Here is a 27,772-nt window from a genome sequence, read left to right on the forward strand (position 1 = left end):
CAATACAGACAAATGTATGTATACCCAGACACCCTGTTGGCACATCTTTCTGTGTCTTCAGTGTAAATTATATTCCTCAAATACCAATGGAAGTTGCATGAATGTAGGAATGGCAAGATCCTTATAGCAATGTTTCTGAAGTCTCAATTCAGAAACACACTTAACTTTCAGGCCAGATGAAAGCCTTGCGCCTGCACACATTCACCAATTTAAAAATAAAACAGTAGGCTTAAAGTGCAATCCTTCACTTGAATGGGAACTGGCACATCTAAAATAACTTGCCACATTATTGCTGTTGCAATGTCTGTGCAATTCTATTTTCAGTTCCTTTTCTATACAAAAAAGTGTCAGTGGTCTTTAAAAATACTCACCAATACAAACAGAACAGTTTTGTTCCCATTATCTCAGTGATATCCCAGTAAATGCACACAACAGAAAGAAACAAGCATCACTAAGGCGAAAAAAGTGTCAGCTTCACAAGTTATTTTAAACCAAAAGAAAGCTGGGCTTTTTTCCCCCCCTGTAGAAACTGTCAGCACTGTGTTAAATTTAGGCACATTATCCTTGGAATTAAGTGAGTTTATCAAAGACTAAACCTTTCAGACATCTCAATGGTGTTATATAAGAATTTATTAGGCCCTTAAACACATCAAAAGTCTGGAACATCCTGTATTTAAACGCTCAGTCATCCCCATAGTAACTTAAAGCAAGGGCACTGTAAAAATTAGTATATTAGGACATGCTTTAAAAATTTATGCAAGAACTTTGCTAGAGGAAGAGGTCCTGACATCAATGCCTGAGCTAGTCCACCTAAATTTATTTTATTGTCAATGTGGAAAAAAGGCAATTCTAGGTTGCAATTTATCTAATCCTAAAATACGAGTCTAAAACAGGTACTTCCGCTATAAGAGTAATCTAGACGAGTAAGTTTAGATACAGAAACGTACACTGCAGACTTACAAAGATGAACAGTAGCCATACTACATGCATTAACTTTAACAGAAGTAAAAAGACATCTCTGGACTGTGAAACTGAGTTTCCATTTAAGTTGCAAGAGATTAATTTTTTTTAAATGACCCACAGTTCCTGGCGCTCCACTTTTTTGGTTTACCACTTAAAGACAGCTTAAAATGCTATGATATTCCAGCAGCTGGTATTCTGCAATAAACTAGGCCCACTTCAAGTGCCTGAAATAGAGCTGGAGGGGATGGTGGGGAAAACTGCCAATCAGGAGGCACTCTGAAAAAAAAACTACTAGTATATCTACTGGCAGATATGTGTAGAAGAGTTTTAGGGTAACAATGCTCCTACACGATTGGTGTAGTCAAACGCACCCAGTTTCCTGTTTCCGCAAGCAGGTGCTGCAAACCTCAGTTCCTCCTGCCCTCTTCCTTGTCTAAGCAGTTTTGCATCTCCAAAACACCCAGTAACAGCACTTCCAGAAGAAGGGAAGGAAAACTCTTGTGAACAACAAAGAAAATGCTTTCAGTTGAGCTTAACAACATCACATCAGGGTACATCGACACGGAGAGGTGAAGACTGATGTTCTTTTGCCCATGCTCCAACCTTGCAAAATATGGGGCACAGATCTCAGGGAGCCACCATACCTTTTCCAACACTACAGAGCCACAGAATTTGCTCAAAGAGGTACAGAAAACATTCCCAGCTACCTTTCAACATGGAACTTCCTCACAGGCAGAAGAGACTACAGAAAATTTTTTGGGAAGCCATCAGTAAGGGCCATGGCAAATCTGCAGTAAATCTGCTCAGCTCTGGATCCCCAAGAAGGAAGGAGTTTTCCACCTTCCTTTAGCACCACTGCCTAGGGGTTCCCATCTCTCCTAGGCCAGGTCATACAGAATTAAATCAACTGCAAAACACTTTATTCTAGAACTGATTTTCAGTCAGCTCAACCTGTGCAGATGCACAACTGACAGTTTTTTCACCAAGAGAAGAAAAAGGAACATGGCACAAGGGGGGGAATATACATAGAACCACCTTTTTTAGTAGTAAGCTCTAGTCAGAGCCATTTATTTGGCTGGGAAATCAGATTTTCAGTTTGTATTAGGGCAATTGTCTTTGCAAACGTAACAGTAACTCTCTTTATTTCTGTAAATAATGAAAACTTTCTATTCTGCACTTGCTTGCAGAGTCCTTCATTTTCACCATGGCCCTTGATTCTGCTGGTAAGCACATTTTCTAGATAGCTTTTTCTTCATTTTTTAGCCTGTTTATAAAGAGCTGTGTATGGTGGTTTTGTTTTGGTTATAGTTTGCTTGTTTGTTTGTTTGTTTTTCAATTCAAACACAATTATCTTAGTTACTACAACAGTAACTGCAAAGAATTAGCAAGCCTCCATAACTGCCAACTTCAGATACTCACTTTCACAATCCTGAGATTTCACAGCCATGAAATATTGTTCTTCCCTATTGTTCTACAGTTTAAAAGTAAAATTATTGCTCTGTGCTGTTTAATATAAGATCTGTTTATCTAACCTTCATTCATGTGGGCTGCAGACCTATTTTTAATCCCTTCAGAACTCTGGCAGGAAGAGAAGCCACCATTAAAACGTATAGCGACAATATCCTGTTGTGGCTGGTTTTTCCTTCCTTATTTCTGCTTAGAGTTTGCAGCAGACTCACTTTATGTTCATTTATTTTGGACCCTGAACTATGCAAGAAGACAAGAACACAGCCCCAGCTGTTTAGTCATGCCTGTGTTACAAGCACCTTACATCTACAGCAAATATCTCTGGAAGCAAAACTTCGGAGCATGTCTAATTTTAGATGCTCAACTTCAGACACTATTGAAAACAAGTAACTTGGGGATGGCAAGTGCTCAGGATTTTATGCAAGTCAAACATTTCAACGGCCACTAAACTGAAATATCTGGAAATCATTAGTACCTTCACAAAAAGTCATGCCCTGAATGAATTCCAGGGGTTATCCCCTCAAAAAAAAAACTAAAAAATCCTTGTTTTCAAACTTAGCAACCAAATCAAAACAAAAACTAACAGGAAAACACACAGCATGAGCAAGTGTCAGTTGGTGCATAAGCATAATGAAATGTAAAGTAAACAATAAAAAAAGAAGAGGTACTTGGATTCTGCTATAAATTAATTTCATTTGCACTATAGTATATTTGAGGAAAAAATATTTAATTTCCTTCCTTCATTAAAAGCATGCTGCCTTCTCTATATATATCCCCTGCTAGAGTTCCATGCTTCTATTTGTATACAGTACATCAGAACTTTGGGTTACAACACGATATTTTCCAAAGATAACTGCCATATCAGGAGGAAAAAAAAACCCACCCACATTTGTATTACTTAGCCACAGTATTACATTTTTCCCCAGGCGTATTCTTGCCATGCTTATGAGTCAGCAATAGCAGAAACTTGACTTGCTTTCCTTTAAAAAGGACAGCAATCATAATGCAAGAGGAAAAAGTCTCATTTTTTCCCCTTTAACAGTGCAGAAAAAAAAAAATAAAAGAACACAGTTACATTTTAGAAATATTAAAGTGATGCTCCTACTATGCAGTGTCAGGCAATTTATTGTCCAAGAAACAAAGTACAGCAACAAAATTCCAGAAACTCCAAGTAAGCCTTTCTCAAAATACCCTATGAACTTGAACATAACCAGGGAAAAGAAATTCAACAGTCCTTTAAGTTGCATAAATAATTATAACTTCCCTTTCAAACATGCCCTTTACACCTAAATCCTAAAAAAAAAAAAAAAAAACAAAAAAAACATGCTTTAAAAGAACTAGGACATTGCATGATGTACACAGCTGGCTTTCAAAATTTATTTCTATCTCTCCTCCTGTCGCAAGGTTTTATACCACTAACATCTGGCTATCTCAGAAGCACTTTGAGAAAGCATTTCAGGTTTGATTTTTAGCATACTTAATATATCTCAAAATGCAGATGGACTTTTTTCCACCATTACTGTAGCACTGAAAACAGCATGTGGAGGCATATGACTTTTTCTGACGCTGGAAGGCACCTGAACAAAGCGCAGCACGTATTTTATACAGGACGAGAGAGAGGAGACTTGGAAAGGGACGACCAGGGTCCCCACTGACTGCTCAAAGCCTCTCCAGGGCACAAGCCAGTAGTTCCACCTGCTAGCAAATAAAGGAGACCACCGTCTCACAGGCAGAAATAGCAAAGGCAATTGCAAAGACCTGATTCTAGACACAGGGAACAGAGGAGCATTTGCTGTTTAGGGTCTTCCCAGTTGGTCTGGTACATTGCCCTCATTAGTGACTATGCTCAAACACTGAAGTGTCAGAGAAAAAAGAAAAAGAGGAGGCAGATAGGGAATCAATTTTCTCTCAGTAATTCTTTAATCCCTGATTCAAGTCTGTCCAGGCCAAAACAACAGGAAGCCTGACTGAGATAGTTAGGCAATTGAGGTAATGGTGCACGTAAAATTGTATGACTGATAAACAGTTAGATAACAGACTACTGATCAGCATGTCAGAACCCTATCAAAGGATGAAGGCAGACTACACCAGACACCTGCTGATGTGGTCTCTTCTAAGAGAATATGCAGATCACCAAACCCTCAAATACAGCATTAAAGATATGCAACATGAACTGAACAGAGATGTGGACAGAAAGAAAAACAAACAACAAAAAAGCCAACAGTTAAAAATCAGAAGAGACAGTAAGTAGATAATCAAGAGGAAAATAAATAGCAAAGCATATAAAGGGCCAGTTCCTTTCTCTATAAACTAACAGAATGACAGCTGCAGCTTGGGTTCTCTTTAAGTAGGATGCTGAAAGAGTGATCACTCTTGAGCAGTGGCTGATCTTCCCTACAGAGATCTGCTGCTTCCTGCTCTATCACCATGTGAAGATACTCAAGCGATAAACCCAGTGTTGAGCCAAGCCCTGGGAGGGGATGACGACTCTGGCAGACCCATTCACCCATAATGGGAGCAGCCATGCCCGGGAGTGCCAGCAGCAACTCGGGATCCCAAAAACATCAGCCACACCAGAGGCAGGGCTGCCAGAAACCAGTGCCTGCAGAGGGGATAAGGCCTGAAAGGAGCTGGCAAAAGAATGTGTATCTCCAAAAGCTTTTGCTTTTAAGCTATTAGGTATCTTACTCTGGATACACATGTTTTTCATGTAAACATCCAAGTCCTCGCTGGCTCTGTCCAAGTTCTTGGCCTTAGCAGCCTTCTGTTGAAATGGGTGTCACAGTCCACTTCTGGACTGCATGAAAAAGACTTTCACTTTAATCACTGTTAAATCTACAGCCTTCCAATGTTATCACATTCTCCTCTTCACATGGAGAAACACTGTGAGACAGAAGGGAAGAAGTCCTAGCCCTATCTCATTTATGCTGCTCGCATATATTTTCGCCATGATCTCTCTTTAACAGTCACATTTTGAAAGCAAATAACCCAATTCCTTCACTTTGCTTTTGCATGTTTAAGAAGTCTACCTTGTAATTTTTTCTCTTTTATCTTGTTCATATTTTCATTTCGGTTTCATGGCAAAGAACAGCTACAGTCATCTTTCAATTGACTACAACAACTACAATGAGACAGAAACATAATTATGTCGCCCATTTCCCTCTGTCCTGGACCATCCTTTGTTCTAATTGTCACTTTATTTGCTGGTTAGCATCAGCAAAACATCTCTAAAAGTTTCTTTTTCCAAACTGTTGAGCCCATTTCTCTCTCTGCAATGTCACATTTGCAATTGCACAGTAGCACCCTAGCAGAGAAGTAGCAAAAAAGGTAACACAAAATTAAAGTTCTCAAAAATACGAACGTTTCCTCTCTCTCAAGTCTATCACATTTCACAATGTACCACAGCAATATGCCTACCCTTTCAACATACTTGTATAAAATAGGAACTGAATGCAGTGTTATTGTTGCTGTGGCAACTAGACCACAATTTTTTGCCTCAAGAGAGTTAGCATGAGCACAAACATACACACAATGCCATAAACAGCTGTGGGTGCTATCAGTGCCTACCAACTCACTGTGGATGTGTAACGCTGCCACCAAAAACTGGATTTAACTCAAGGATTAAGCCCTTTAATTTCCAGTCACTGTCTCCAAACCATTTGTATAAACTTGTTTTTCCTCACCTTCAATACAGCATAGTTGACAAAACATCTTGAGAAACCCTGCCATATAAGAAGTATAAATATAAGACAAGTTAAACTTTTCTTGTAAGTGAACAAAGTGATTTTAAAAATCTCTCAAATAGATACATAGTTGATCTATCAGCTGGAATTTGCTGGTGTAAATACTTGCTGCAAACCTTAGGAGTCAGTGATTTGAACCTGCCCTCTGTGTGCACACATGAGATAAATAAAGTCAATACAGTCCTACTCTTTAACACTCCCTTACACTGATAAGAGAAAAAAACCTACTTTCACCACTTTATAATGTCATTTAAGCTATGTGTGAGAGTTAATAATTAAATCTTTCCTACTCAGTAATCCTTTTAAAAAAAAAAAAAGTTTAAAATATAGCACAAGCATGAAAACAACCATAGAAGTTATTCGAGAAATGTTGGGAGCATGGGATCTTCAAATGTCTTGATTTTTGCCTTGTCATGTTGCCTTCCCCATTCCTGCCCTATCTGCACACCAGTGCCAAACTGCACTTGAACAAGACACCACAAATAAAGAAATTGCTTAAGTCCAATTAGAGCTTTTCTCAGAAGACCAGGGCCCATACAAGAAGCAAATGCTCAGCCTGTGCATGACAGCCAGCAGCTGACATTTCTCTCTTGGCCTGAAATTGTTATTTCATTTTTTAATATTTGCATGCAATTCAGAAGACTGATCTAAAGGAGTATTTTCTCTCCCAGAAGTCCCCAGCCTGACTCACCCCCTGAACTGGAAGAATGCACAATATAATCTCATACTGATCAATAATTTTTAAAATTGCTGTTCCATATGATTGACAGATTTTTGTCTGGGATTTACCAGGCAGATACACACACTCAGGTGTATCTGCCCTCTTCATAAGTCATCTAGGTAAGTAGCTCATGTGCTTTCAGACAGCATCCCACCTACCATGCTGCTGAGTTTATTCACATGAGGTCACCACAAAATTCCCATTATCCAGGCACAAAATCACCCAGGAATACCAGAAAAATGTTGAGATGTTGAGAGTGCTCACATCCCACCTGGATAAAACATTCAGAGAAAGGGAAACCAAGGCTGAAGAATTGTTCTTCAGTGTTTTGTCTAGGACCAAATAGCATGGTAACAGTACTCCTATAGGCAAACAAACTTTCCTTCTAGTTTTCAGAGTAATGACTACAATTTCCTGTTTAAAAAAGAAAAGAAAAAAAAATCCAAGAATCCAAGTTGGTAAAGCTGTCTAGTCAATCTTTTGAATTTTGACTTAAATTATTTTTCATTGGGTATTTTTCAAAAACTTACAGAGGAAATTACTGAGAGCAAACTCTTTGAGAATATTTTAGTCTTTTGATTCAAAAATAAGTTTAGAAATTTTGTTTTCTCATATTGAGATTTCTGGGGGGTTTTTGGTTTGTTTTTTTTTTTTAGGGGGTGTTTGGTTTGTTTTTTTGTTTTGGTTGGGGTTTGTTTTGTTGTGTTTTGGGTTTGGGGGGCGTTGTTTGGGGTTTGGGGAGGGGGAGGGTTGGGGTTTTTTTCTAGCCTGAAATGTTCATATCATGAGGGGAGCCCAAAATTATTTCCCACCTAGCTCCACTAAGGATGCAATATAGTATAAGTAGCCAAAAAAAAAAAAAAAATTATGTCAGTAACTACTGCTTGTGCTTTTGGTTTTGACTTGGTGGTCACCTAGGATTCTGTAAAAGCTGTTTAAAATGCCTTACGCCAGGGAAAAAACTCTGGTGAAAATGAACTTTTCCAATAAAGACTGTAAGAAGGGACACCGGTCAAATCACACTGTGCGCTGGTGAGGGATCACCCAAAAGGTTTCCCCTTGGTCATTTTTCTACAGGTGCCGTTCTCCTTGTTGGCAGTGGGTAGACAGATTGACCCAGCTGAGCCCCGTGCAGAACAGACTGGATTCCACACTGTTGGAAGTGACCAAACAAGCCTGACCAGTGCTGTGCTCTGGAGAAATCACCAACTGAAGGTCAGAGATGTCTGCCATGCCTATCTTAGCTAGCGGTGTGCTGCAGCAGAAGCAGGTCTGAATTGCAAAACAGCTGAGAATGAGGACCCTACTACGTTCATGTGACTTGTTGTCTGGAGGGTCTCGCTTCAGAGGAGCTGAGCTCTGGTGCTGTGTGTCCTTCTGCAGCTGAAGCGCTGCAGGCCCCTGAGGTGCATCCTTCAGCTTCGCATCCTCAGAGAGCAACTCTGCACAGATGCTCTGGGGCCAGTTCAACATAGCAAGTGTGCTAAGTGGGGACAGTCAGGAGATTTGATCCCAAAGTGCACTCCTGATCCAAACTACGTGTCAACATAAATGCTCCCACTATTAGCAAAGGACAATAGAAATTTGCACATCAGACTGTACTCTTAAGAGCAAGCCTGGGTTTCTGGAAGCTGTCCTTAAGTACCTTCACTAGACTACCCGAGCATCCAGGAGATGGGGTTGGTACCCTCAAGGTTGCCTGTAGCTCCTACATCACGTACAGAGGGATTTTTTTCACTCCAAAGAGTGAGTCCCTTGACATCAGATTTTTTTACTTCATTTTGGACAAGTACAGATGGCCAGATCTACCTCTAGTGCTGATGCCAAGCCCAGCGCTGTGGCCTCCCCTGCCCAGGGATTACCAGCACCACTCGCAGTTTGGCAAGTCTACCTCGAGCGCTGCCCATTCTCAGGAACTGTAACAGGAGACAAGGAGCAGCCAGGGCACTAAATACCATGTCAGGCTGGCCAACGCGCAGTAAATCCTGAGCATCGGGGGCTCCCCTGAAAATACAGAGCCATCTCTGTGCTTCGCGTCTAGGCCCCCTAGGCTGGAGCCCAAGAGTTTTTGTCACTACTTAATATTGTCTCAAAATAGCTTCAGAGCACCACCAAATCAGTGCTGGTATGATTAATGTGCAGGGAAGGTTTCAGGAAACTTTATGCAGCACTTGAACGTTTATTTTTCCAGATCTCGTTTAACACCAATGAGAAGGAAAGTGCTTAAACGGGGGAAAAATGCAAGTCGCTGATTCCAGTTGCACTTTCGTCTTTTGCCAAATGAAAAACTTAATAGGACAGACTTTGTTTTCAAGGTATGAAGGGATGTGGAAATATTTACACCCGTAGTATCAAGATATCAGTCATGAGGTTCAAGAATGCAGTGCTAAACTGGGTGAGAACATGTTGAAAAAGGCAGCACATTTCCAAAGCAGAGGAAAACATGTATTATTGCAAATGTTTGTAACAGCTGACCTGAACAGCAAGAAATGCTTTGGAGATGACCTTAGTCTTTGGAAAATACTACATGACTGTCTCAGGAACATGCAGAATCCCGGGTCCTGCACAAACAGGCGCAACAAATTAGAGAGTGGATTTGCCCTAAAGGCACAAAAAAGCCATGCAGCTCATAAGCACTAGGAATTGCCCTGCTTGTAGGTACCTGTTTAACTGGGAACCCAAAACAGCGTTAGCAAGACTATGCCTCTGTTCTTTAGATCAAGTGCTATGTCCCTCATGGCATTAGTAATAGTAAAATAGTAATAGTAAAAAGCCAATGATTTCTTTTCAGGACAATAGTTTTACAAAATCTGGGTACTCAAAAGTCAGAAAATATCAAAATTAAAGTTGATTTTGGCAATCTAAGTAATACCTCTAAGTGTGTTTTAAGATGATTTCAAATTACATTTTTGCTTGGTGTTTCTCGAATAACTAAAAGTTACACAGCTTTACTTTTTGCAGTTGAGAGTGTCAGGCAGGGAGGCATTAAATCTGACAAGTACTGCTGGAATTCAAAATGAAAACATACAATTTTCAATTGCAAAATGACTGCATTAGGAAATTAAAACGTGCATAGTTCATACCAAACATGGACAGTTGTTGCTGTTGCCTCAGAGTAATTCTTTCCAGGTAAAAATCAGATTATTAACCCCACTTATGTCTTTACTGAATTTCCATCTTCATTTCTCTCTCTCCAATACTCAACAAATTACATTTCTTCCTCTGCATTACATCTTCTAATGCCTCTACTGACAACTGTTACAGGAACCTCAAAGTTCTCAGACTAAGTCTGTTGAGTTCCTAGAACGCTCATTTTTTATTTTGCTCTTCACTGTCCAAAAAGTGGATTAAAGAGTCATTCAGAGAGGCTTGGAACTAACAAATCTGCTGACTACCTAAACCAGAAAGCGTAGAAGCAAAACTGAAGCTGGACTGCAAAAAAGCTGAAGAATGTTAAATTTAACAAAACCATCCTGATTTTGGGATGAGAATTCATGTTGATTTTTGTAAAAGTGAAATATATGTATATACATATACTTTTCTCTGCTTTCTCCTTTTTAAACCAATTCACCAGTATGCTTTGGGCAGAGAGCTATTCAAGCTCAAGGAACAGTGGGAAGACATTTCTAATACTTCAACTATCCCAAGACTCGGAGGCATGTTCCACAGTCCCCCTACAGAGTTAGCTTTTTATTTAAACTGCTGCCAAAACATGAATATGCAGACTAGCTCCAATGAAAGGATTAAAATGAAAAATAAGGCATACAACTGGTGGCCAAAGCATCCAAAATTAAGTTCAAATGCACATTTTTTTTCCCCTTTGGAGAAGCACAGCTGGCCTTATCAATGAAAATGCTGAGGTTAAAATCCCACTGATATAAACACAAAAGGATGATTTTACATTTTTTTGAGAGAGTCTCCTTGAACACAGAGTTTATTTCCCCGAAAGCCAACACACTGTCTGACATAGGTCAGGGTGAGGACCATTAAATGTAAGGTTTGTTGTACAGAAGTTGAAGTTTTGCATTTGGGTTGCTACTTCTGCCTAGAGTTTAGGAAGGCATGATAAAACTATATAGAGATAAAAAATGCCATTAAAATTACTTTTAATATACCTTTATTTAGCGTATTTATTTCTTCACTGTACTTATACACACAAAAACTGTTTTTAGAGAAATTACACTATTAAAAGTTTAGCATTTAACTTCCCATACCTCATTGAGTTATGGTAGAGGACGATGTCCCAAAATGGTGACTTAGGGCATATATGACAAAAAAAGTATATCCTTTGCCAAAAGTTACTGTATAAGCATACTAGAGAGATGATGTTTCAGAATCAGTGATTTGAGGCATACATAATAAGGAAAAAAAAAAACAAAACAACACACCAAAACTCTTTTCCAAATGTTGCTGGAGGTGTGTCATTGACCTAGCCAGATATTTTTAGAACTTAAGTCAGCTAAACTTCAAAGTCTGCTTTCCTGGGATATGAGGATGAATTGAACACAGGCAGTCTTTTCATCCTCTTTCAAGCTCATTAATCTTGTTACTGAATATAGCACTGCTTAAAAAATAATATTTCAATGTGAAATTCAAAGATAAATCATCCATTAAAGAGACATGCAAATACTCAGAGACATCAGCATTATTTTAGCATCTAAAGTAGAAAACATTGCCACGTTCTCACTCAGTACACTATCTACTAAATAAAATGTGAACAGTGTGCCAGGTAAACAGTGCAGCTAGCAATTGCACCCTCTAATTCTGCACTGGTTTTAAACCTAGGTTGTAGCTTTTCAAAATGAAGAAAACAATCTATGTGAAAAATGAAATTTTCATATTCATCCATACTTCCCATAGTGAGTGATACAATAGCTGCTTATTGGATAACAAAACATTTGCCACCTATCATTGCTACAGCTTTTTTGCCACTGCTATGAAAGATTATTATAACGATTATTCCTTCAATTTTTCAGACCTCCAGCCCAACTTGTTTTCTGGTCTCTCTCACAGACTGAAGTCATAGCGCAGACCTCATGGAAAACCATCTCTATTAAAGAAGGGACAAGTCCTCTGCACTTAGTGTAGAGGCAGACACTCACAGCACTCCACCTGTGCACCTTTGTCTCTTGCACTCTGGGCATTTCTAGGCATTTTTGAAGGCTTGGGGCCAGCCATGGGGAACTGCCAGCCACACAGACCGGAGGGACATTTATTAATACGTTGTCATCATTCAACAGGCCAAGCATGATGATGCTGACATACAGTGACAACCCAGAGATTACCTCCCCTGTTGCAGCCTAGCCACCGAGTGGAATGCACAGAGAGCCTGTTGATATTGCAATAAGGGATTTGTTCAGGAACCAGTCCCTGTTAGATGTCAGATTAGTATCTAGCAAAATACTCTTTTCATAAGCAGAGCTCTGTTCTGCACAGAGGACCAAGTGAACTTTTATTTTCCCCCTCAGCAAAAGTCTTCTCATTCTAATGAAGGTGGTAACCAACCCACCTGGCAAAAGAGCTCCTGCTTAGCAAAAGTGTTTAAAGTGTATTAGCACAGGGGGTCAGAGTTGAAACTCATGTGATTTGAGACAATGGTGGTGGCATAACGTTTGCATGTAGTGATCTGGTTATTTCCTACTTCAGGGCAGCAGAAATCTCTGGTGCTCGTCATGGTCTGGCACATTGCCGTGCAGCAAGAGGAGTGAGGGAGAATTTTTTAAATGGTTGATAGAATAATCTCACAGGGATAATTAAGCAGTGTCCTGGGGGAGGAGGGCAATTTTCAGCTGAGGAAAGCTGCATTTCAGCACAACTATGCTGCAATTCTGTGAGGAACCCCAACAAGGGGGCTCTGTGCTGCTGGAGCCAGCAGGGTCATTTGCAGGGACAGCACCTATGCCTGTACACCTGCTCACACAGCCACATCACCTCCCCTGCTTACTGGTGTGAGCTCAAGACGCAAACCATCAGGCACACAGGTCCCCACCATCAGCACCCATGAGACCAGGACCCTGGGACAAACACAGCACATACCCAGACTCAGCGAAGCATCCTCAGGCCTGGAAGAGCATGGGGAAAATTTGTATTTGTATCACCTTGGCTGAACAGAAGGACAAGTTTTAGAAAGAAAAAGTACAGTCTGTCACGTATTCATTGTTTGGTGACCCAATCAGCCTAACACTGTACGTGTATCATGCTGTCACAAACAAGCTGGAACATTAAACATTTGCTATTCTGGTTCCTTTGGTGTTCCCATATTCATCAATTGTGGCACAGAATACCTCAAAAAAGAAGCTATTGCTATTCATGCACCTTCTCCTAAATTATAGTATTAGCTTATATTAGGCCTTTATTGTTTGACTCTTTTAGTGTTGAGCAATAGGTCTCTTTTTTTTTTGCATCAAAAACTGTTTTCTGTTAAAAAAGGGAAAACTGGCATGGTTAGATGTAGGAGTTTAAGATTTAAAATAGTATATTTCTTACTAAACTTCAAAAACAAACAGTAGTAAAAAATGACACATAGCACCAGCCACTCTGCAAACAGGAGAGAGCAAATAAATCTCAATGTTCTGTTGATTTTTACAAGCACATCTCTGCCACCCTGTTTTCTTAAAGCACAGCTCAGCCTCCTAGTTGAGTTTGGTGGAGGCTTTTTTTGGTCATAAAAAAGTTCCAGATCTAACTTCCTCGTTGCTGAAAGAATGCAGGAAGGCAGCAGGTGCACGCAGGCTTGAGAGACAATAAAAGGTGGAGGTGGGGAAGCGACATTTTCTGCCTGCTGGGAATCAGTTTAACTAGGAGCCTATAAACAACCAGACAATACTGCTGCTAAAGGTATGGTATGCTGTTAAGCATTTTACACAAATTTGTTCGCCGGTAAGACCACTTTCTTACATGCATGCCTGTGCATTTTACGTACCTCCATACATGCGCTTTGCCAGTTCCATCAAGCACCTGTACCAGGCTGAAAGAAACTTCTGTGCCAGAAAAGACTTCTGTGCCAGATCTGTAGCCACAAAAGCAGTGCCTCCTGATGCAATGATTTTTCTAGACAACACATTGCATCCACCTTCCTGCACTGTGCATCTTCCCAAGCCGATAAGCAGAGGTGGGCGAGCACTTGAACTACTGAAGCATTTCAAACTTTGCCGCAGTTGGCTCAACACCGTGACTTACAGCACCCAGCAGCAGCAGCGATTTTTCGCAAGAGCACGGAAAACGCCGGGTATTGCCGGGAAAAATAAAGGGCTTTTGCTGTACATCAACCCGCCGGCTCGCCACAGCTGCACGGCTCAACCCGACCCCGCCGAGCGCTTTCCCCGCGCCGAAACCCGTTTCTACCCCAAAGTTTCCCGCGGGGGACGATGCCTCCGCGATGCACCTCCCGGGCCCGTTGGCAGATGCGAGGCGTGACAGCGACGGGCTGTTCGGGTCACTGACAGAGAAGCCCACTCGCTCCCAGGAGACCCGCCGCCTCAGCACACATGCAACACCCCCCCCCGCCCCGGGGGGCAGCCTCACCTGGTCCAGCGGGATGCCCAGCAGCCCGCTCAGCGGGTGTAGCAAGGTGGAGCCGGTGGTGCGGTGCGGGGCGCCGGGCGGCTCGGCCATGCTGCATCCCCCCCCCCGGCCTCCGACCACCCGCAGCCCGCGCACACCTGCGCGCACCCCTCGCGCACCGCACCGCACCGCACCGCCCCGCTCCGCTCCGCTCCGCTCCGCGCACGCCGGCCGCCGCCCCGCTGTGCCGGCCGCCGGGCCGCAGGGGGCGCTCGGCGGGGCGGGGCCGCCGCCAACGGCCGGGGGCGGAGCGGGCGCTGGCCCCGCGGGCAGGGAGGGGGGAGTCGCCGCTTCTCGCCATCGCCGGCAACTGACCTGCCGCGTCTCGTCGTCTCCGGGGGAAAGCGGGGCGCAGGCGGCTCAGCCTGCTCGTGGCGGTAGTCCGTTATAACGGCCGGCTGCGAATTTGAAGGGCCGTTGCTTCGTCCTCATGGAGCTTTGACACTCTGTCCCCCCGCGTTTGTTTCGGAAAAGAAAAACATCCTGCGCATCCCCTCCCGGGTGTCCCGCAGTCCGTTCCCGGGCCGGGTGATGGTCCGGCCGGTGAAAGCCTTGGTGGCGGTGCCCGGAGTGGAGCACGGACGGGGCTTTGACGCGGTTGGCTAGCGAAGGCGCGTTGAGCGTGTCGTGGCAGCCAGCGGGCCTGGTGGGGCTGCGCAGCACCCGCTTGCAGCGGTACCGGCCTCACCGGGCACCAGGCGAACCCGGTTCGGCTGAGTCACAAAGATGATTAAGGGAGTGGAGCATCTCCCGTATGAGGAAAGGCTGAGGGAGCTGGGTCTCTTTAGCTTGGAAAAGAGGACAGTAAGGGGTGACCTTAGTAATGTTTATGAATATGTAAAGGGTGAGTGTCACGAGGATGGAGCCAGGCTCTTCTCGCTGACAACCAATGATAGGACAAGGGGCAATGGGTATAAACTGGAGCACAGGAGGTTCCACTTAAATATGACAAGAAATTTCTTCACAGTGAGAGTGTCAGAACACTGGAACAGGCTGCCCAGGGGGGTTGTGGAGTCTCCTGCTTTGAAGACATTCAAAACTTGCCTGGACACCTTCCTGTGTAACCTCATCCAGATGTTCCGACTCTGGTGGGGGGATTGGACTAGATGATCTTTTGAGGTCCGTTCCAGTCCCTGACATTCTGTGATTCTGTGAGTCCGCATCAACAGTCACAGCTCAAACTATAATAGTTTCCCTGGCCCAGCTTCTTGTTGAGAGCATTGTCTTCAGAGGCACCTGCAGGGACAAGGTGCCCCTTCACAACTGGCCTGAGCTGGAGTTTCATAACCAAAACATTCGTGAGAAGATTTTGTGGGGTTTTTTGTTTGTTTTGGTTGGTTGGTTGGTTGGGTTTTGTTTGTTTTTTGTTTATTTTGGGGTTTTTTTTGGTGTGTGTGGGTTTTGTTTTTGTTTTTGTTTTTGTTTTTTTAATTCAGTCATTGCTTTTAGAAGTACTAATGTTTTTAGCGGAGAATTACCAAGCCTTCAGCTTATGGTTCACATTGCTGGAAACTAAGATGCATGCTATCTGGGAGAATAGTGACTTTTCCTTGATAGGGGAAGAAATTGGAGTATTAAGTGATATTATTATCTTCTGAGTGAAATACAGCCATTAAAAAGGTACTTCTGCCAATACGATCTATCTGCAGGAGTGTTCTTATACTTACCCCAGACAATGTAGTATTGTGCTGCAAGGAGAGCTGGAATACCATTGCAAAACTTTTTGTTCAGCCTGTGCTGCTGACGTGCTTGGAACCTGAAATACTCCGAAGTTTCTTTGTGAGCTCTGTTTCAGGCTCTTTATTAGGCCCATCATTTTCTCTTCTTCAAATAATTGCCAACTGTCATAGCTGAAACTGTAGTAGTGGCTTAAAACGGTAGCGTGACGTGTTCAAGGTGTCCTGCTTGTACTGTGCTAGTGAGTGTTGTGCTGGAAAAAACATGCAAAATATGTGCAGTAGGGAAGGAATTTTACAGCAAAAGTATTCTCTTAATGTTATTGTTTTAGTGGTGCCATAAATATATATACATACATACATGCACATACATACTTTAAGTAGGGAAAGTAAGCAGTTTGGAGGGACTGGATAGCCATGTATAGGAGTTCCTAACATTTTCCATTAGAAGTCCCTCTTTCCAGTTGTTTCAAATTCACCAGCCTGAAACTATCTGGATGGAACTTTCCATGGGCTGCGTCTGCCACAAGCGGGCTGCTTGTTGAGCTTCAGCTAAAACCATTGACCTGCTTTTGGGAACAGAATAAAAGTGATTTATTACACACATGCTACAGATATTCTCAAAGCTTTTTCACTGTGTCAATCTTAGACATCTGGGATGGTAACTTCAAGTTTAGACATGGTCGTTGTCCTGGAATCAAGGAAATGCCTTTCACTATCTTTGTGAAACTATTCAAGAGTGACCAACTGCCAGAGTTCTGGAGAAAAAGCCACACATAATCCATGTGGTGACTCAAGGCATTTGTATATAGCATCTCTGAAGATCATAAGCATTCTTCAGCCCTTCACATTTCCTCCATGTGACTGGACTCCATCTATTTCAGCCTCTACAAGAGCAGATTGGGATATCACACAGCTCCGGGTACAGGAACTGAGAAAAGGGTGCCTGTCTCCCTGTAGTCAGTAGTCAGCCATCTGGGCTTTGTGTGGTGGTGGAAACAGCTGCTCCGGAAAACAGCTGGAAGGAGGAAAGGACAGATGGAGAAAGCCAGGAGCAAGAGCATGAGAAGGAAAATGACGATGATTCTGAAGTGGGTTAGTACAAGAAGCAAAGTTGACTTCAGATATTAAGGAACAGAAGCAAAGCGAGCTGTGGTTAGGAGGACGAAATTGGTGGGGGAAGTGGCTCAGCAAAAAGGGAGTCGGACAGGTGTTTGAGAAGAAAGGCAAGATATTATTAAGATAAAAGTACTGGGGAGAAAATCAGGAGAAGCTGAGGGTGGGAACAGGGAAGGAAAGCAAACTGCAATTATTATTAGAAAAAGTATCACTATTGAAAACTACCATTCCTGAATTTCAGTGCTCCTTTTCTTATCTAGCTAGTAGCTTTGAAACACATAAGTAAAATACTGTCAGCTCTACAGCTTATACTCACAGAAGGCTGGTAGCAGCCCAAAAGGAGAAGGTAGACTCCACCTCCAAACCTGAGCTGTCATCAGGAGAGCTTGGTTTGATGTCTCCTCAACACAGTCTTTGGTGCACCATCTAGGGGAGGTTTACTGGCTTGGTTACAGGGAGTGCAAATGTATGGAGTGAGCAGTGAAGTGTGTTACACAGAGTCTGTGTCCCAGGAAGGGGCAGCCATGCTGTACGATATGCCTGGACCTGCATGGAGTCAAGGGGCATTCAACCGGGCTAAATCCAACCGAGAGCATGGGCCTTGACCCAGACTGGCTGAGCAAAGGTACCTTCATCATACACTGCATTTAGACTAGAAAACTCTGCTACACTCTACAGTGCTTGAATGGACCCATCCTGTGTATCTTTGTGCCACTGCAGTATTTGATCTATAAGCTAAGCTGCACAAGGAAATTGTATGTTGCTGTATGTCACCCCCTTCTCCACTGGCAGAACCACCTACAGGGTATAAAAGTAGCCATAACCTGTCAGACCATAAGGTTATTTAGATCTCTCTGATGGTGACAATTGTGAATGATGAGACAAGGTATGCAAGAAACATGGCAAACACAGAGCTGTCCTTTTACTTTGTACTCTCCCAGCTTCTAGCCATCAGGACTTCCCAAGATGGAAATTTCATCTGGAATATCATGTTTAGTAGCCACTGATGGGCCTGTGTTACATGTCTAATATGTTTCGAATTCACTTATATTTTTGACCTCCATAATATCGCATGAGTTCCGCAATTTAATTATGTGCTGAATGAAAAAGTACTTCCTTTGGTTTACTTTAAAGCAGCTGCCTTGTAATTTCATTGGGTGCTGTCTTGTACTGTGAGAAATAAGCAAGCAATCATCGTTTAATCACCTACCCCATGCTATTTGTAATTTTTTATACCCTGACTTGTCTCTTGTCCTCACTGTGGAGTCTAATCAATCTCTTATTATATGGAAGTTATTGATATATTTGTTCTTATTTTTCACCTGTTTCTGTTTTTGAAAGGGAGGTACTATAGATTTTTGCGGTAACATAATGATTTGTTCTGTATTCCTTTACTAAGAGTTCTTATCATCATCCCTAGTGACTTCAAAGCCTATTTTCTCAAAGTTAATAGGTAATTTACAGCTTAATGTGTATGTATGATCAAGACTACCTTTTTCCTGTTTACATTTATCAATATTAAATGTTAACAGTCTTTAAATTGCCCCACAATACAACATTGTGAAATCTGCTGCAACTCTATAATGAAGCTTTGATTATCCTGAATTATTTTATTTCCTCGCTAACTTTGTCTTCTCATCTCTTTTGCCAAAAACTTTATGTGTTCAACCAGACAGATTCATATGTATTAATTTCCAAATCAATGTTCATTCTCATCCTTTATTTATTTCCTTCTAAACAACTATAAATCCAAGAGGGAGTATTCTGTACTATTCTGCTATTATTTAATTTCTGTGGGTCTGAAACCTTACCCCCAATAATCTGGAAATACAAATGCACTTTCTTGAGAGGGTCACCCTTAGTGTTCAGAGAACTCTAATGGATTTGTTATTAATAACTTCTGTACAACAGCTATAGTTACTCCATTGTATCGTAGTTACCTGGGTGTCTACTAATTTCATCATTTGCCATACAGTTTCTACCAGTTTGCATATGCAAGTGAGTGCCTCTCTGTGATTCTCTGCCCCTGCCTGATTGAAATGGTTCCATATGGTGAATGTTACTCCTCAGTGGAAGGATTTGGTTTACAATTTAAACAGTAGAAGACAGTTCACCAGACAATGTGGAGAAGTCACAAAGACGGTCATTTAATAGTCAGGAAATGAAGGAATGAAGGCTGCCGGTGCAGCAAGAACAAGTGCAGTAACATTGTAAGACATCTAGAATGATCCCATCAATAGAAAAGTTAGTCTGCCAGTAAAAAGTCCCTTTTATCTTTGCACACATGTTTAAAGCTCTGGCCTTCTCAATGCTAATTTTGGAAGAATCCAGAAAAGGCTCAAAAAGGCTGGGGGTAAAGGGGGAGAAACAAAGGATTTGATTCTGCAGTTAAGGAAATAATTATGTGAAAGTGACCATAAGGTGTCTTACATATGTGAATGAAACTCACTGGAGATGAGGTTGAAATTACCCTGGTGCTCCTTTTGCTTCAAAATGAAGGGGGACGGCTTTATTTTCAAATCCTGGTTCCTTTGACATTGGAAATTCAGGCACAGGGACCATGGTGGCCTGTGGATGAACTGCAGGTCTAGGAGATATATGATATTGCAAGAAACAAAGCCGAGCAACTGAGAAAGTGATTCAGTATTTTTTTTTAGGTAACATCTGTATATCCACATGGCTGTAAAGTTGCAGCATTATTGAAAGAGAATGTTATCTGCTGAAGGAAGCTTTGCAGATCATGGGATAGTTATTTTTAATATTTTCAAATAATGTTAAATTAGAATCAGGATCTATTGATGCAAAAGTAAATACAATGAACAGAGATATACAGAGACTTTATAGCTTATGATTCATTCTACCAGCACAGGCCTTCTGTGTCTAGACTTGAGGTATAATAATTTTGTAGCCTAGTTTATTTTCTGGCTGCTGAGAGGGATCTCTTGACTTTAAGAAAGCCAGTGATCATAAGGCAGGCACATTGAAACATAGAAGGATTCTTTTTTTCCATCTACTAGTGAATTGATAAGACGATGGTTTATATTGAATCTTTTTGTGAGCTCTACTATTTTTCATTCAGGAACATTTTGAGATGTAGAAGACTGTGTAATACAGCTTGAAACTAGAAACCTGGAAGGGCATTTTGTGATTTACAAAATGAGAAATTGCAAAAATTGAAGTTTAATAAGAATTACTCATAACTAATATGAAAAAGATAATGGTTCATGGAAATAGTTCAGGATCCAGGTAGTAACTATTGGACATGTGGAGATTTCAGTTCAACTGCATGTAAGGAAATCAAGAGAAGAATTTTATAAAAAAAAAAAAAAACAACAACAAAAAAACACAACAGAAGATGTCCAGGATTGTTGAAATAATGTTTTATATTAAAAAAAAAAAAAGTTTAAATAATGATGTTTGTATTCTTAAGAAAGGATTTGCAGAATAGTCATGTTCAAGGCAAATCGTAGTGCATTGAAAGTTTTTGATAGTAACATTCCTTTAAAATTCCAGGTTTAAGTTTACTAGGAACCATCAGTGTATCCAGCATATCTCTTCTGACCTGTGTCAAATGAAAAGAGAACACAAAGATGGTTTTAATATAGCATGACTTTTCAGCTTCTGTGCATTGAACTTCACTGGCAACATTGTTTTCCTTTAGTATCATCTCAGTTCCCACAGTGCAAGTACCTTAGAGTTTGTTCTCTTCTACCATCTAGAGGGGAAACTGTACAACACAGAGAAAAGTAATTTTAACTGCCAGAAAGTTAGAGGAATAGTTCAAATTCCTTATATCATAAGGGTTTCCCAGAAATCCTTTTTCCAGTAAACATAATAGGGAGGTGGGGGGAATGTTGAAACCAGTCAAGACTTAAAGTTAGCAGAAAGCTATTCTAGTGTTTTTAAAGCTGTGTATCTAATACGATGATTTTATATAAAGAAAAAATAAACTTTTATAAGCACGCAAGGTTATACAAGCAAACAAATACTTCAATCGTAGATAAAAGACTCATGAAAAAGATTAAATTGCATTGGAGGAATCATTCAGTACTGGTGCATGGATATAGAGAGCCAAGACCTACAAAGTTTTTTGTCCACTAATGCTATCAAATAACAGTTAGCTAAACCCACTACTCTGCAATATCTATAGCCTGAATAAGATATCTAGTAACACCAGTGCTAACTGAACACTTTGTCCTACAGTGCACTGTTAAAGAGGTCTGATTGTGTGTACTACTACTCCAGTTGTGGATAGTCAGGACTTTTTTAAATAATGTCCAAAGGAAAACAGAAATTACGGATAAGTATGATTTGAAGCTGATGAGTGTTATTTAATATGACCAAGTTGTTAATTATATAACTACTAGAAGTTCTGGATTGTAAATATTTTCTAATATATTTGTTTCATAGAATTGCCTTTTTCTACTTTGAATTGGTAATTTGTTACTCTATTTGAGTGAATACCTGTAGACATCTAGTCAGCACGTGCTCAGCTAAAATCTCATCCAGGCTCTCATTGTCTTTTGTTTTGATTACTGAAATATTTTTTTTTCCTGCAGCATTGGTAAATTTACCCTTGTCCAATCAGAATGTTACTTTGAAATGTATTTCCCAGATTCACCTTTTTTAACATGTCACTCCTATGTTTACATACTCTGTTTTGCTCCATCTTATGTCATTCTTCCTTTTCTAGGTTCCCATTATCTATCCATCCACCCTAAGTCAAGCATTAGCCCTTCTGTTAGATTTTCAAACAAGCACTCCTGGGTTTTCTTCTGAGCTTGCCCTTTTACAATTAGGAGTTGACCCCAATAAGATTAGTATACTATCCTCTTTTTAATTACTTCTTTAAACTTTTATTATTGTTTCAAGGGGGTAAAAATGTTTTTTTGCTGAAAGCTTGTCAACAGAGAATTGTTATGCTGAGATCATGGCATATTCACTGATTAGTGCTGTCTTATTGTTTCCTTGGCCTCCTACGCCAGCTGGTCTATATCCAGCTTTGAATTCTGCCTCCTACTTGGATCATTAGACCCTTCAGCTGGGGCCGCCTGCTTTATTCTGGACTTGTATAACATCCAGCAGGACATGGTCTTCCTCCATGAATACAGCTGCTTGGTGCAGTGATAATAAACATGATAAACATATTACTGCTGTGATTATTATTATGAGTATAATATTTATATGTGTGGGGGAAAGGACTGAATTCAACACCCAGTAAGTTCCCCCAGAAAGAACATGACCCAATTAACAATGAGACCTTGAAGTGTACTTTCATCACTGGCAAAGGCAGAACCCCTGCTGATTGATCTGTAAAACATTGATGAGGTTTGTTTTAAAGGCAGCCACTTCACAGACCCTCCTGGGTGGATCAGTTTGCGCCTCTGCCTCAAGCCAAGATCATCAAAGAAAGGTTGTGGATACTACATGGAGGAGAAACTGAGACCTTCACCTTCAAAGTCTCCTATCAATCACATCTGTCAGCAGATATTTTATAAACTCACCGTGGATCTTGGCACACCTTCTGGCAGTCCCGTAGGTGTGAGGCTGCTTCTGTAGGAAAAAGGAGACCTGGGTAAGGAAAACAATTTTGATGAAGTTGAGCATTGTCTGCTTTAGCAGCTGCTCAGAAAGAGTATCATGCCTGCAGTATTAAGTGACTGTGCGTGAACAAATTCCAGGCTTCTTAGCAGTGCAGGAACATAAAAAATAATCATCTGCCCTACTATGAATCTGGGCATCCAAATAAGTGTTTATTTTTATTAGTGGTCCAAGCAAACCCATCTCATAATACAGCATGCTTTTCCCACAAGGCTAAGATGGTGCAGATACATAGAAAACTGGTTCTCCAAGTGCCATCCAAACAGTGGAACAGAAGAGTACACAAAGATTATTTGCACTGAGGGGCTTGATGTTCCATGGATAACATGATCCTATGTATTGAAAAGATGTTTGAATATTACCCTGCCTGCCTCAGCCCTACCATTTAGTTGCTCTTTCAGAAGTCAGCTCCCTTACCACCAGCAACGAGCCCTCTGCCCAAGCTGGCAGAAATGTGATGAGCTTGTCTTGGCTGGATGTTTTTCACTGTGTATTTTACAGGCTCATTAAGAAATTAGTTGATGGGCAGTGATGCAGTTTGCTAGAGTAAATCAGATGTTAGTGAGTTTCAGTAACTATTGTCTTGTTCAAGTGATGACTCTGTTAAATACTTCAGGGAATTTTAAAGTCCAGTGTGAAAGAAGTGATGGAAATGGCTGATGTAGCTGAAAGTTCCACTCACACATTGCTGGCAGTAGCGATTCAGTGGCTACAACAGCAGAAGTGACCCTGGTGGTCACAAAGTCTGAACTAGTGGGAGAATACAATGTATGAAGCTTCATTTTAGAATTCAGCTTTCCTTTTGTCTTCCTACTTTAGCTTTCTTTCCACTAAATCAGTTTTGGATATTCATGCAGAGAGTATGTATATATTTTTGGTGCTTAATCTCTAAGCTGTAAAATGCTTCCCTTCCATTTGAGAAGTTTTGCTTAGTTTCTAGATTTGTTTTACATGTTTTCTATATATCTTACCAGACTTTGTACTGTAAAGCTGCCTAAGGCATCGTGGCCACCTGAACTCTCAGAAACTCATTCTGTACACATAGTAATGGAGCTTGTCTCAGGAGGGAAAATTAAAAGGTTCAAGGGTTAAAGACTGAAAAAAAAATCCACTCTGATGAGGTAACATAAGCTTTTTGGAACAATTATCTCCTGTTCAGTCTAGGGCCTAACTTTAAAAAAGGCAGGTACTCTAGCTTTTAAAATTGCTAGGGATAGAGAAGATACACAAATCCTAGCAAAATTATTCTAATGAATAATTGCTCTGAGAGACAGAGAAGAGAAAAATGAATACTTAATGTAGAGGAAGACCTGATTCTCCTGTCATGAACAGGTAAAATAGGAGATAAAACTTTGTAAATTTTGTAATAAAAAACCTGATTACCTTTAAATCATAAACCAACTCTGTTATTAACTCTTACTGAAAAGGAAACTCCAAATTAAAATTGCCAGCCTAAAAATTTAAAATACACCAGTACCTTCCAAGTATCATATTTTCACATTAATAGTACCTGGTGCTAACAGAAGGGTGCTGAAGCTGGTGATCTGTGGTGTGAGACAGGAAGACAGCTACTCCTGACAACCCTGTCTTTAGGTAGATTACAGTCCCCTCTGTAAGGATAACTTTCAGAACCTTTTTCCTTATTTCCCTTCAGCATAATTTCTGAGGTGCAGTTAGACCCGCTCCGGAGCCTCAGCTGATCACATGCCTAATGAGGTTCTGCTGTTTCCAGTTGGTTCCATAGGAATATTTTCTTTACCCCACTGTTAGAATTCCTGGTCAGATGCAGGGTTTCTTCATATGAGGTCATTGCTTCTGACACTATACGGGCAAAACAGCTTCTTCTGAAGTTGGTGACCCAATTATTGTGGTAACAGATGGGCCAGTGTACAATGCACTTGCCAACTGACTGCTTGCAAATGTGTTTTTAAATGGATATAATCATAATTTGCTACACAGGAACTGGCAAGTTGCATTCTACTTGACAGACTATGATACGGATCTGCTGTAGTGACAGCCTCCTATGCGGTTAATGAAAGAGTTCCTTTTCATCCCATGCATAGCCAAGGTTGACAGTGAGGGTGATTGCCATGTCATAGCTATTGAACTCCTGTAGTTTCCATTGTAGCCTGCTGCTTGCCTGAGTTATCCCTATGAGGAACCATTTAGGCTTCTGGTCCAACCTGGATTTATCTTTCCTAGCTAGGCTGCAGACATATCTCATAGTTTGCTGCTCTAACTCACTGCTGAGTGCCACTGTGGGTGACAAAGAGTCTAGCTACGTTGGTTTTTTCAAATGCCACTACTGATCTACTGATTTTAGGGGCCTGGTCTGAGGTTTTTAGGGAGAGATGTCTTGAAATCAAGCAGTGTTATGATTTTGGTTTAAATTCAAACCATAGAGGATCACAGTTTACGTCTACCATGCAAATGAAGGGATGCATCCAAGTGGTTTTTTTCTTGAAAAAGACAAAGAGTGGTTCCAGCTCCTCTACTCCACTGTGTCTACCAGCAGGAAGCACCCTCTCCACACCCAGGCTGTGGGACCTGTTAAATGAAGACATAGTGGGACAGTAGCTGAAAAAGAGCAATCCTCAGGACTCCAGTCCCAAAGGCCCACATACACAGGCAAAGCTCTCTCCTCAGCCGCTGCAGAAGAGCTTCTTCAGTGACTCTGCTGTCGTGGCTTGACTCTCCCCACAAGGCACTCTGACTGCTGTGACACTCACAAGAAAACAATAGGGTCTGACAGAAAATACTGCTGAAAATATATTAATTCTGAGTGTCCCTGCTCAGCAGCTCCTGCTTCCCCTTTCCATTGGATTTGGCAACTTTTCCATGTCGCCCTACACTGTGGATTTGAAACTGGGAGCGGGACGAAAAATCAAGGCTAATTTTCCTGTCTGCATTGGCAAACTACAGCTTTGCACAGTGATTTTTCCTCCTGCAAGGTTTTTCTGCACATGGGATTGGAAGGCCAGGTTGGCAACAGTGTCCTAGAATTATACATTAGACTTTTGGAAGGTTAAAACTAGCCTGTGCTGTACAGGATGGTAAAACATGACCTAATGTTGCAATTCCCATTCTAATTTGCCTCTGCTTAATTCAACTCAGGTTGAGTATGCAGATAATTAAGAGCTGACTACTTGCTCAAACTGTTCTTTTGGTTTCTGACACATGCTGGTATAATGAAATAAAAAAATTCTATCACAAAGTCCAAATTAGTTGCTTTAAGATCACTGCAGATATAGCTTTCATCTTCATTTATGAATATGGCAAAGGCTGCAAAACACAAAGATCATTCTAATATTCCCAAGGGATGTAGTGGGAAGAAAACAAGAAAATGAAAACCACCAAATTATTAGAAGATGTGTTGTGCTGTAAAGTTATTCCAGCTCACTAAGGATTCTGAACAAGTTGTGGATCCAAAAATCACACTGTTCCTAAAAGTGGGGTCCTTTCAGTAGGTATAATACTAAGTGTCTCTTGCATAACATACTCATTGCCATTTGCAAAGCGCAATAAATTTACTGGCAGGAATATTCCTGGTGGATACATGAACCATCCTTTACCTCTGCAGGATGTGTCTGGGGCTGCCCCGTGCATCAGTGAACAGCTTGCAAGTTTCTGGCACCATCTTTGGGGTTCCTCAGCCTGAGAGCGCTGAGCACAAAAAGAACCCAGCTACTGCTTCGTACTTACAAGGAAATGCTAGCAATTATTTCCAAAGTATATGACTGTACTTGAAGATTGTGTTTGGCTTACATTTTATACAATGCAAACCTCTGTAACTTAGGAGATAGCCTACATTATTTACTGCTGAAAAGTAACACTGAGTGGCTTTTAGCACATGAAGTTCATTTCTAAATTCCAGACTGTGAACAGGAAGAGCAAAAAAGTGCATGCTTGAAAATACTTATTTCCACAAGCAAATATTTCAAGAGCCTATTTAACAGCTAAAGTGTAAAGAGAAAAGTCTATTGTAAATAGTTAGAAGTGAACATTGTTATGTTATACGTGGTCAGGAGTATAACAGTAGAAACCTGTAGATGGTGAGCAGGCATGCTGAGAAGCAAATAATTGACCATCTGGGCTAATAACAGATAGAAATGGATCAGCCATTTTTCAAAAGCTGTGCTAATTGTTGATTTTGACTCTGTAAACTGTGTGTATGTCTTCAGCCTAAGGAAATTTCAGAACCTTGAACTTGATGGAAAGCTCTGCTGTGTGTTTGATATATGAGAACAGATGAGATGAAAGTTTTAACTTCTACTTTACTCCAGACTTACAATCAGACTTTACTCCAGATTTACAACCAGTCACATTCATCAACTGCTACTTATGTTAAATTGTTTGTCATTTTGGTTTGGGGTTTTTTTTGTTCATTTGTTTTCTCTAATACATTGCTTTTTCAAACTAGATGGATACTTTATAAAAGACTTTGGTGAGAATATAGAATTTACCAGGCAAAAGCTTCTCCACGATACTATCTGCATTTTCAAATATTTTCATTGCCAGATAGCTCCATGTAGTTCACAATGGAACCAGTTCAGGACATTCCCTTATTAAGGCTTTTCTAGTCTTGAGAAACCACTTCACACTCACAGAAATCTGTCCCAAAGAATATCACGCTGAAGTCTGAATGTCATCATTAAGCATCTCATTCGTAGCAGCTCCTTAAATATATGATGAATATCTTTTTTCTTAAGAAACGATCCCATATTAACAACAAAATGAATGGTATTTAAAGAAATGCTTAATAACTGGAAAATGGATGAAGACATAGCAACACAATGTAGAATAATAAATAAATAAATAAGGAAACAAAAGTCAATGAATTGCTATTGATAGAATGATACTTTTGTAGGTCCTTGTTAGTCTAACATCTTTATTTGTGGTTATTATTAAATGAAGATGGC

The 27,772-nt window shown here is 40.8% G+C and overlaps 1 protein-coding gene across 3 annotated transcripts in view; it reads right to left on the minus strand.

Annotated features, from left to right (window-relative positions):
- The window catches only part of MBOAT1 (membrane bound glycerophospholipid O-acyltransferase 1), a 55,569-nt gene extending 40,952 nt beyond the window's left edge, over window positions 1-14,617 (minus strand). Inside the window, exon 1 of one of the 3 annotated variants that reach the window (XM_082046842.1) lies at window positions 14,419-14,617. In XM_082046842.1, coding sequence (XP_081902968.1) covers window positions 14,419-14,508 — 90 coding nt within the window. In that variant the 5' untranslated portion in view covers window positions 14,509-14,617. Of the gene's footprint in view, window positions 1-13,816; window positions 14,017-14,418 lie in introns of those variants that run through there. The other 2 variants (XM_082046841.1, XM_082046843.1) reach the window with 2 other exon arrangements.
- Window positions 14,618-27,772: the final 13,155 nt, after the last annotated feature.

Source organism: Streptopelia decaocto, assembly GCF_964273445.1.
Source record: "Streptopelia decaocto genome assembly, chromosome: 2".
Lineage (NCBI taxonomy): Eukaryota > Metazoa > Chordata > Aves > Columbiformes > Columbidae > Streptopelia > Streptopelia decaocto.